At 34.3% G+C, this 12,139-nt stretch overlaps 1 protein-coding gene and 1 pseudogene across 4 annotated transcripts in view; one reads left to right on the top strand and one right to left on the bottom strand.

Annotated features, from left to right (window-relative positions):
* Window positions 1–1,522: 1,522 nt before the first annotated feature.
* Window positions 1,523–4,479, top strand: LOC109444319 (nucleosome assembly protein 1-like 1; annotated as a pseudogene).
* Window positions 4,480–5,805: 1,326 nt separating this feature from the next.
* The window catches only part of IL7 (interleukin 7), a 45,704-nt gene continuing 39,370 nt past the window's right edge, over window positions 5,806–12,139 (bottom strand). Inside the window, exons 5-8 of one of the 4 annotated variants that reach the window (XM_074318403.1) lie at window positions 11,200–11,253; window positions 8,335–9,004; window positions 7,244–7,539; window positions 5,806–6,777 (exon numbers count right to left, since the gene is read on the bottom strand). In XM_074318403.1, the coding sequence (XP_074174504.1) occupies window positions 8,885–9,004; window positions 11,200–11,253 (174 nt within the window). In that variant the 3' untranslated portion in view covers window positions 5,806–6,777; window positions 7,244–7,539; window positions 8,335–8,884. Of the gene's footprint in view, window positions 6,778–7,243; window positions 9,005–11,199; window positions 11,254–12,139 lie in introns of all 4 variants that reach the window. The other 3 variants (XM_074318404.1, XM_019725630.2, XM_019725640.2) reach the window with 3 other exon arrangements.

The raw sequence follows: 12,139 nt of genomic DNA, 5'->3' as shown, positions 1-12,139 counted from the left end.
TATCTTATTCTAGTTAAACAGAATGTTTTGTTTTACCTCTGTGTATTAGTTGAAAGTATATTCTTACTTCTAACTGCACTTCGAAAGTTTCACTTTTCTTTGCTTTCTATAATCTCATGACTAAAGAGTATTTTTAATTTACTGCTTCATTTTTGCAGGTTGAACATGTAATTATTTAATATAAAAATGCAAAAATTTCTTTCAAAATCTTTCATGTTTATTTCTGTGTATCTGAATGTAGAAGAAATTACTATAATGGATTTTGAAACAAATCACCTCACCTGATAAATAGTAATTTTGGTAAATAATGACTAGTGCAGGGCATGGAGGTAAAAGTATTCAAATTCAGTCCCTTGAAGTATATAGACAGATGTAGTTATGATTAGGTTAAAAAATATCTACTTTTTCCTACTCATGTTTTCTTTTTAGTTTTTAATGTTGAAACACCATTCACATCACAAGGCATTGAAAATGCATTGCTTTAATGCACACCGGACTTATGTGATTAACATTCACAAAAATTTAATCATACTCTTTCTTTAACTTGGGCTAAAATACAGCTTTTATCATTGTTACATTCAATGTAACGTAGTATTCAGTACTAAATCTCTTTGCTTGTGCAGCCATATTCAGTAATTTAGTAGTAATTTCTGTTGAATCATACCTAATAGCTTTGATCATATTATAAAGCACAAGCAAATCTTTTATAGGCAATTTCTAGCTTCTTGTTTATGATTCTGATCAACTATAGGAATCAATGTAGAAATTTGTGGCTTATAATTTTCTTTGAAATTCATTTATGCTTATACTTTATAATTTTATTCATTAGTCATTTTTTCATTCAGGCAGGGGATATAAACTTAATGGTAATGGGAATTGTCGTTTCACTTGCATTAATTGTCCTAATTGTCATCAATCACATGAACTTTTAACTCTTGTTTTATCTAGAATGGAGTTCTATTTTCTTTCAAGTATTTTTTAAGACCACATAAATTTTTGTCTGCTCAAGGAAAGGGTAGATAAATGGGCTTAGATAAGGTGGCACATGTTTGATTCTCACTGAATTTTATAGTAGCAAGTAAATGTTATAATGTACTACCTGGAAAATGAATTCATTAAGGAATCATCCAATTCCAGAACACAGATTATTATAAATAGTAAGTAGGTGAATATATTCACAAATTATGAAACATGTTATAACATTGTATTTAAATGCATTTTTTATATTACTGGAATATGTTCTCACATTGATTTGTTGTGCAATAGTTCAATTTTTAAGAAATTTTCCTAGATCTGTGCATCATTTATTTTATTTTTATTTATTTTCACAAGTATTTGCCAGTGTGGTAGAATTTAAAAAAAGATTGTAAGCTTAAATTAAAATGTAAAAATTGCTTATATATCATTCTGAAAGCTATTAGATTGAAAAAGATTATTATGACTGTTTTCTCTTGTTCACTGTTTTTATATATTACAAACAATGTTTTCATTTCTGAACCTATTCAATAAAGACATGAAACAAAAAAAAATGCTAGTTGGTTTTCACTGATGCCTTATCCAGACATAGGTAGAAAGGTAGGAACACACAGAAACATGAAGAAAATATTCGAACATTTTCAGTGCCATCTGCTCGGGGGCCACCTCCTGCTCTTCCCGCTGCTTCCCTGAGTCACCGCCGGCACAGTTTGGGCCGCCTGGCTTCCGTGCTATTTGGCGTTCTTACAACATGGCAGACATCGATAACAAAGAACAGCCTGAACTTGATCAAGATTTGGCTGATGTTGAAGAAGTGGAAGGGAAAAAAAGTAGAAGAAGAAACAGGTGAAGAAACAAAAATCAAAGCACATCAGCTGACTGTTTGATGACGCAAAATCCTCAGATCCTCGCAGCCTTTCAAGAAAGACTTGACGATCTGGTAGAAACACCAGCAGGAGATGTTGAAAGCTTGTCTGGGGCAGTTAAAACAGTGACTGGTTGCTCTCAAAACCCTTCAAGGTAAATGTGCACAGATAGAAGCCAAGTTCTATGAGGAACTTCATGACCTTGAAAGAAAGTGCGCTGTTCTCTCTCAGCCTTTATTTGAGAAGCCATCTGAGATCATTAATACACTTTATGAGCCTACAGAAGAAGAAAGTCAATGGAAACCAGATAAGGAAGATGAAATTTCGAAGGAGCCGAAAGAAAAGGCCAAGACTGAAGATGACACAAGAATGAAGAAAAGAAAGACCCTTAGGCAATTCCTGAACTTTGGATGACTTTGTAGGAATGTTGACTTGCTGGCTGATACGGTTCAGAACATGAACCTATTCTGAAGCACTGAAAGGGACTAAAGAAAGTTCTCCGACGCTGGCCAGCCTATGAGTTTTGCCTGCGAGTTTCACTTTGAGCCCAGTGAATATTTCACAAATGAGGTGCTGACAATGACATATAGGATGAGGTTAGGACCAGATGATTCTGATCCCTTTTCTTTTGATGGACCAGAAAAGATGGGTTGTATAGGGGGGCAGAGAAATTGTGAAAAAGGGAAGACTGTCCCTTTGACAACCATTAAAAAGCAGAAACACGGATGTATAAGAGTTCATACTGTGACCAAAAGAGTTTCCAATGATTCTTTAATTTGTTTGCCCCTCCTGAAGTCCCTGAGAGTGGAGATCTGGGTGATAATGCTGACGCCAGCCTTGCTGCAGACTTTGAAATGGATCATTTTTTACATGAGTGTATAATCTTAAAATCAGTGTTGTACTTGACTGGAGAAGCTATTGAAGATGATGATGATGATGATGATGATGATGATGATAAAGGTGAACAAGCAGCTGAGGAAGGGGGAGGAAGAAGGTGAGGAAAATGATCCGGACTGTGACTCAAGGTTCAAAACCCAGCAGAGTGCAAGCAGCAGTGAAGCAGGATGGATAATCTGTCTACACTGGTCTACCTTCTGCTTCCCTGGAAAGGATGAATTTTTATCACTTGACAAGCCTGTTTCACATTTTTTGGTATTTGTTTTTTTTGCTTCTTTTTGCAGCCTAAAATAAACACGTCAAATATAATTTTAGTTCTCACAAGAAAATGTCTTATTTTTGTACTAATTCAGGTAGAAGCAGAGTCCTAGCTTGAATTAAGCCTTGTATCCAGTTAACCATATTAAGGAAAAGGGTGCCAACTTTGGAAGAGGTGCACTGCATCTCCTAATAAGAGTAAAAAAAAGAGACAAAATCTTGAATGATGTTAATTTTTTTTTAAAGAAAGATTAACATGTTAAGTTTTATGTCCTTTAGTTAGAATGAGAGAGGGCCCCAGGCTTCTATGGTTAATTCCAGTTCTTATTGCTTAAATTACATTATTTACCAATGCTTCTGTTTACTATGTATTAAACTGGGTAGCACTATTTACTTAACTACCTCACAGATGTGTTAGAAACATTACATTTTATGAAATGTTTCTCAACCTATTAAAAGCTTAACAGTTTGGACCTATTTGCACCACAAGTGTGATATTCAGCATTTTATTCTTAGGGTTTGATAAACTGGAAAACAAGTTACGTACTTGATTCTAGATCTAGTCAGGCAACACTCTTTGTGTGACTCCTATTTTAATACAAGTAGATGGATAACCAACTATTTCAAAAGGTCCAAGAATTGTTTTTAGGTATTTTAGTTATAATCATATTGCAGAGATCATGGGACTAAAATAGAAGTGAGGCCAGTTTTGGGGGAGAGGGGGGAATGCCATTACATTTGAGACTAGAGCCACATTCAAAATACCTCAGACTAATTACTGTTAATTCTTTGTGGTGAGCTTAAAAGCTTTGACAGAGTGGACTAATTAGATTGTAGTTACAGGACAGTTTAGGGTTTCTGCACTTAATAAAATTACATTAGGTTCATTTTTTAGAAGTAACAAGCTTCCATTTTGAAAATTCAGTATTAAGATCTTGGAATGTGAACACATTTTGTTATTTCTATAGTATTATTCATGCTGCTCCTGAGATTTTAATTAACTACTGGAAATCCTTAACCAATTGCAATAGTTTGTAGGAAAAAAGTATGCCATGAAAGCACCTTATGTTTTCCCTCTTCATTTTCAAAATGATTTTGGTTGCTTTGATTAGACATTCTTTGCTGATTTTTTTTTGGTACCCATAGCTCATTTGAACACAGCTGAACTAAAAAAAAAATTTTTAATCTAAAGACAATTCCAGTTTTAATCAACTTATAAAGTAGCAAATCTACTTTTTTTCCCATTCCGTTAGGAAATAGCTATTGCCAAAGTGAAGGCATAGATACCATATCTTGTTATATGAGGGTGATGTGCTTTGCAGCGGAATTGTTCTCTTAATAAAGTTGGCGTTTTAAGGGATATCAGTGTTCATCTATACCATCTTTCCAATTCCAAAATGGTTCTGTTCCATTTTGGAAATTTGAAACATGTAATTTGAAATCCTTAATAAAATTTGCATTTAATTAAAAAGAAAATATTCAAAGTCAAAACACATACTTTTTAAATGAGAGAGGCTTTTTATTGGCAGGGTTTTTTTTGTTGTTTGTGTGTGTGTGTGTGTGTGGTTATGCATGCCATCAGCTGTTAAAGAAACTATTACTATTTTATTGAAGTGTTTTTGACCTCAAAATCTTTAAATATGTTTTGTCACAAGATTCTTAAGGCATAGAAGCATTCTCTTCACAGCCAATAAAATTAAGCAGTTGAAAATTTTAGTGAAGTCAAAGTTGATAAGAAACATTACCGATGTTTCTAATTAGATAATATACAGTTTAATGGCAAAAAGTATTTGTTATGAGTACTTAATAGTTTAGCCATCATATATAAAATCTTATACAGGAGTTTTTTGTTATCTCTAAAATGTGATCAGATTAGACCTATTTAAATTATTGTCAATTTTCCTTAGGCTAGAGGTGAACAAAAAAAATAATAGAAGAGGTACACAGCTACAGGCAGCAGGGTTCTTGTGTCTATGTGCAGGTATATGTATTTTATAGGGTAAGTATAGTACTGAGAGGTTGATTTTTCCAACTGACTATATTATTGAATAGAGCAGTGCAGAATCATTAAAACAAAGTGAATGACAGCCACACTCATATTTAGTCTCATTTTTAAATTCTTTCACTTAAATAGTATTGTCAGGCTACTCATCAGTTTTATACGGTTTGACCACTAGGGGGTGCTTTTGGATAATATTTCCAGCCTCTGATCCTAAAGCCCTCTCGGCAATATAGGTATGAATTTTTATTGGGGGGGAGGGGGGGCAACATGAAATTACAGAGATTTATAAGAGGTAGTTGTTTTTTGTTGTGTTTCTGTTGTGATTTTGATAATCCACATGTTGATTTCTTAGAAACCTAGTCTAGCTCATCTTGGGCAACAGTGTGCCTGGAACTGATAGAAATATTTCATATTTACCTGAGTATTTCGTTGGCAAAATTATACATCTCAAACATAATATTCATGCACATTACCAAATAATCCTGTATTGCTTTTAATATTTCATCTTAGTTGTACAACAGTTCTACTCTTCCTTAAGATATTTTTCAATCATCTAGCCTAACTTACTTAACATTATCTAACATAAGACAGTGACTGACATCTACTTACACAGTTAAGTAGTTATACCCACTAATGTAAGAGGCACAAAGCTGAAGCTGTATACTTACAAACACTTAAAATACGCTTTCTATGGTCTTCATTCTATGAAGCACTAAGAATCAAGAGAAATAAGATGTGATTAAGTTTCTGCCCTAAAGTTGATATAATTTATTTGGAGAAGCTGATATGTAAACAGGCAATTACAACTTAGGACAAAAAGAAAGATTTATTTTAATAGTACTTTGTTATAAAGGTGCCAACAAAATGCTGCAAAAGTAATGAAAATGGAGCTGCTTTCTCATCACAAGTTTCACATTTCCTGTTTTCTATTTTTCTCCCATGTCCCTACCAGGAGGAAACCTGGTAGACCATGAGCGAGAGCTATATGACCTTTTAGTGGGTAAAATGCACGTGGCAGCGGAAAGGATGTGTGGGGTGGTGAGGTCCGCCGGCGCTGTAAAACGTGGACTACGTTTGTCCTGATGAATGAGAAAAAGCGGGTTACGTACAAGTTACTGGTAATTCCATGTGTTCAATCTTACCTCCCATAACTCGACACTTTCACTTTCCTATTTTTCTTTTTCTCTCCAAGAATCTCAGTTTCTATGCCTATTTGAATTTGCAACAATAAGGCTGGGAAAAGGAGGGTGCCAGTAAGTAGTGTTAAGTACTGGTGAGTATACTCAACAATAAAATACTGGTTTAATTCATCAAATCAGCAATCTTAAAACTGAAAACTGCAATGGGACATTAAGATGAATGACCTTATACACTGATGGTGGAAATATAAATTGATAAATGTTTTTAAAAAGTTGACTGAATTTACTTTAAAAGTCTTTAATATAGTCATGCCCCATCACCTAGTGATTTTATTTATAAGAGGTACTTGAAGGAGTAATCTGAAGTATGGAAAAATATTTAGGCAGGACACGTTTAATAGTCTCATGCTGATACATTCTTGGTAATAAGGTACCAAAGGTTATACAACGTCTGACACAAGTTCGCGCACTTGCCACCGTGTGCTTACGTTGGCAGCACTGTACAAACAGCTCGGGAAGTTTCATAACCTTGGTCTATCAGTGTCTCCCAGCTGAGTTCGTGTCGACAGGTGGCGGTGTCTTGCTGAGTGGCGTTCATTACTGTTGTTCCGTGTGTCTGTGTGCCATCACCAGGTCTGAGCTTTAATTGGAGCAATGAACAAACATTACATTTCTTGTTAAACTTGGCAAGAGCGGAAGTGAAATCAAAGACATGTTAGTCCAAGTTGATGGGGATAATGCCATGAAGAAAACGACCGTGTACAAATGGATTAAACGTTTTTCTGAGCAGAGAGAATGCATCATTGATGAAGAGAGGTCAGGGCGGCCAGTAACAAGCAGAAGTGATGAAAACATTACAAAGATTAGTTGAATAGGGCGTCAGAATCGTCCGCTGACTGGAAGAAGCATAGCAGACCAAGTCAACATTGATAGAGAAACAGTCAGGAAAATCTTAACTGAAAATCTTAGCATGAGAAAGGTGTGGGCAAAAATGGTCCCGAAGGAGCTCTGGCATCACGACAATGCACCAGTTCACACGGCACTGTCTGTGAGGGAGGTTTTAGCCAGTAAACAAATAACTGCATTGGAACACCCTCCCTACTCACCTGATCTGGCCCCCAGTGACTTCTTTCTTTATCTGAAGATAAAGGAAATATTGAAAGGAAGACATTTTGATGACATTCAGGACATCAAGGGGACATCACGAGGACAGCTTTGATGGCCATTCCAGAAAAAGAGTTCCAAAATTGCTTTGAAGGGTGGACTAGGTGCTGGCATCGGTGCATAGCTTCCCAAGGGGAGTACTTCCAAGGTGACCATAGTGATATTCAGTAATGAGGCATGTAGCACTTTTTCTAGGATCAGTTCGCAAACTTAATTGTCACACCTTCATATATGGAATCTAAAAAAGAAAAATAGCTCACAGAAAAAGAGATCAGACTAGTTAGTAGACAAGGAAAGTGGAGGGAGGGGGCAATTGGAAGAAGGTGTTCTAAGGTACCAGCTTCCAGTTATAAGATAAATAAGTACTAGGGGTGTAAGGTACAGCATGAAGACTATTGCTAACACTGCTGTATGATACATAGGAAAGTTGTTAAGATTAAATCCTATAAATTCTCATCGCAAAAGAAAAAAATTTTCCTTTTTTCTTTCTTTTCATTATATGAGAAAAATGGATGTTAGCTGAACCTAACGTGGTAATCATTTCACAATATATGTAAATCAAACCACCGTGCTGTACGCCTTCAACTTACACAGTTTTGTATGTCAATTATTTCCCAATAAAACTGGGAAATAAAAAAAAACAAAACCTGTTGAGATCCGTTAAAGTGAATCTGACAGTGTTAGTACGTAGGTGATTTATTATTAAAGGAGAAATGTTATACAAAGTAAGCAATTTGTAATACTGTATGAAAATATTTTTATATATAGTGTCAAAATTAAATATACATATTCCATTAATTAAAAGGCCATCATATATTATTCTTTTAAAAATATACTTCCCAAATTGCAAACTCATTTAGACAAGTTTTATTACACATAAATGACAGAAGAAACTCAGTACTATGGTTTAGCATCCTTAGAACAGGTGACTTTCTATTCTGTGAAATTATTCTTTCTTTTCATTTTAAAACATTTGCTATGCCATTATTGGAGGTACTGTGTTATACATTCATGTTTAATCACATCTCAGTACCTCTCTTAAGTATCTTGGACTCCTTTATGGTGTAGCTTTATGTCTCGTTCGCCTGGGCATTATCCGTATCTCACTGTTAACTCTGAAACATTTCCAGCACAGACGATGACAATTTCCACTGTCATTGCAGTATATTGATGCATAGTAGGCCACAAAATTATTTTGATAATAAAGCAATGTTAATTTTTAATCCTTGTAACCTTTATATACTTCCCAGATTACATATGTCTTCTTCTGAAAATTTTTAACAGGTTTAAAAAGTATTGCTGCAACTAATAGCTTACATGGATTGTCTTGCAAAATGAACACCAGCTGCTACAGGTCCGCCATATATATGAAATAGTTCGTTGATTGCAGCATTCGGTTTCCATTGTTTATGTCCATCTTCTAGTACCACAATATGTATTTCTCAATTGCTCTAATCCATTTATACCAGGATACATTCAGTAACTTCTAGGAGGCATTTTACCCCCAAAAATTGCATGAGCAGACAGATTCTTGATGGATACAACTGAAGTTCACATGTTTTTACATTGTCACTCCATATTTTTCAATGTTCTTTAGTGCCTCTCAAAATTTTATTCCAACAAGTTTTTATCTGTTGTAGTAGCATCCTTAGGAAACACATGTCATCCTGTTTTCTCTGTTCCTTTAAAGATTTTTTTGCTTCCTACAGAAATATATTTTTAAAAAAAGTTTTAAGTTCACATTTTGATAAAAATATGCATTTTTAAATATTCAACCTATAACTTCCATCATGTTAGGTTATACTGAAATTTTGGTGTAATGGAACAGAAGAATCTTGCACGATATTTTTAAACTATGATTTCTAACTATAGTTGTGGTAATTGATGTATCTGAAATTCAAAGTTGTGGTTTGAGGTTTAAAATTCATTAAAGAGCTATGCCAAGTGGCTGCCATTATCACCCCTGCAACGTGGACATATGAATGGTGTTCAAACTTCTGTGAGAAACATTTTTTTAGATTACTTAATTATTTTAATATGGAATACAATGTATTTTTTGTAGAAAGAATAGTTAACACTGAAAATATCCAGAGTATTTTGACCAAGATGATTACTAAGGATCTACCCGATTGAGTGGGAGTCCTAAGGGCACCCCAACATTCTTCACTACACTATGGACACCTCCTCATGAGCCAGTTTTCAGTTCCTGATGAGAACCTTAAAAAGTGTTGCCTGTACAACCTACAGAGAGGGGGAAGAGACAGCTCACACGGAATAGACATAGGGGAGTAATTGCATATACTCAGTTATATTCCCATGAGCCCCTGGGAGGTGGGCTTCATACCGGGCAGGGGAATTCACTTAGACAACAACCAGTTATTGGTCAGCTGTTGTGCTCAGTGCTTTACACACATTGTTTCACTCTTATCTGCTTAACGGAAAATTGACAGTTTAAGCCTCCTTTCACAGATGAGGAAACTGAGCTACAAAGATGATAAATAAGCTGCCAGATCACATGACAAATAAGTATAATTACTGGGTCTTGAGCTCATCTTCCTATTTTTGGTTTAGTCACAAATTTGATCACTCTTAGTTATATATTTAATAACATTAATACATAACCTCTAAATAATCCTTTAAACAGATTAGACAACAGATTTCAAATATAAATATGAAGGGGAATTTCTCATATTATTTTTAATGAGAGTCCCAGAACATATTTAAAAAGTACAAACTGACATTTATGTGACTAAGCAGATTTTAAATACATAGATATGAAAATTTCATGACTTTTCCTCAGAGACCAAGATTGAACATTCATTAAAAAGGCTAAAAACAAAGAACCATGATTCTGTCTCTGTAATCCTGGGGATAAAGATGTGATCTTTCTTTTTAAAACTTCCTTCCCAAATTTTCTTAGCCCAGAAGCCCTCAATGTATTTATATTGCTCATGCACTCATTTAACTCTTCCTTTTCAGGTGGAATTTCTAGGTTTCTTGAGTCCCAGGGTATGCAAATTCACCCTGCGTCTCTAGGAGGAGTAAGGAATTTCCACGGTCCCTTATATCTATTGGGTGAACGACATTATAATAATAATAATGGGAACGTAAAAGAAGAACCCATCACTCTCATGAACCAGGTGTGTTCATTTTCACATTCCCATCCTAGTTAATATTTATATCCTTTTAATGTTTCATCAAATTCAATTCAATATTCTGAGTTTTTCATTCACAAATATTTCCTGTATTGCTATATAATTTTGTGCAATATCTAATAGTATGTATAAATATATAAATAGAATATTCATATACTATTATACATATATAATACAGAGGGTGCCAAAAAAAGTATACACATTTTAAGAAAGGAAAAAACTGTATTAAAATTGTAATAATATACACCAATAACAAAGATGACTACAAGTCATGTGTATACATTTCTTTGGCACCCCGGTATATATTTAATACTGTGTACTAATAAAATAGGTATAAAATAGGCTCTCACTTTTAATTTGTATTTCTTTGCTAACTCAAAAGGATGGCTGTTTTTCTTCATATGCTCTTTTTCTAGTTTTTTTCTTCTGTATAAATAGTTTATGGCTTTCGCCTATTACCGACAGATGTTTCAATGTTTCGATCTGCTTTTTTTTTAAAAAAAAAATCAATTCTCTGATATTTCTCCTAGCTTCTTTTATTTTAAAATAGTGTTGTTGTTTTTTAAATGGTGTAAAGGGATCCAATTTGTAAGGAGTATCTCCTTACTCCTTCTATTAACATTATAATGAATATTTTCAAAACCAACCATAAGAAAGAAAATTCAAAGAGAAATATTAAGGATTAAAAAATAAAAGTTGAGTAAAAAGCTGATAAAGAAAGAAAATTATACAATTATTCTCACCAAATTCTTAGTGGGTTGGGCTTCACCCAGGGAAGCTTGTTTTTTTCCTTTGTCCTTAAAAACAAAGTTACATTTACAACATTGAATATTAATCCTTTGTCACTCCTCCCATTAATGTAATTGCTAATGTTCACAAGCTCATCTAATCTATTTGAGAATCCACTTCCAATTATTTATTGTTAGTACAGCAGAATAATAATTCCATTTAGAAATAGAATACAGGCATACCTTGTTTTATTGCATTTTATTTTAATTGCTTCACAGATAAAGCATTTTTTACAAATTGAAGGTTTGTGGCAACCCTGCATTGAGCAAGTCTGTCACTGCTACCATGTCTCCCCGAAAATAAGACCTAGACAGGCAATCAGCTCTAATGCATCTTTTGGAGCAAAAATTACAAGATAAGACTGGGTATAATATAACATGATATGATATGATATGATATGATATGATATGATATGATATGATAAATAGAATATAATACTGGGTCTTATATTTATTTTTGCTCAAAAGACGCGTTAGAGCTGATTGTCCAGCTAGGTCTTACTTTTGGAGAAACACGGTATTTTTCCAACATTCGTTTGCTTCCATATCTCTTTGTCACATTTTAGTAATTCAATATTTCAAAGTTTTCCATTCTTACTATGTTTTCTCTGGTGATCTGTGATCAGTGATCTTTGATGGTATTGTAATTGTTTTGGGGTGCCACTAACTACACCCATGTAAGATGGTGAACTTAACTGATACATATTGTATGTGTTCTGACTGCTCCACAGACCAGCAGTTCCTCTGTCTCTATCCTTTTTCTTGGGCCTCCCTATCCCCTGAGACACAATCATACTGATTTAGGCCAATTAATAACCCTACAATGGCCTCTAAGTGTTTATGTGAAAGGAAGAGACGCATATCTCTCACTTTAAGTAAAAAGCTAGAAATGATT

The sequence above is a fragment of the Rhinolophus sinicus genome, linkage group LG14, assembly GCF_036562045.2.
Source record: "Rhinolophus sinicus isolate RSC01 linkage group LG14, ASM3656204v1, whole genome shotgun sequence".
NCBI lineage: Eukaryota > Metazoa > Chordata > Mammalia > Chiroptera > Rhinolophidae > Rhinolophus > Rhinolophus sinicus.
Note: the sequence above shows the minus strand (reverse complement) of the source record. Positions and strands in the feature narration are given on the sequence as shown.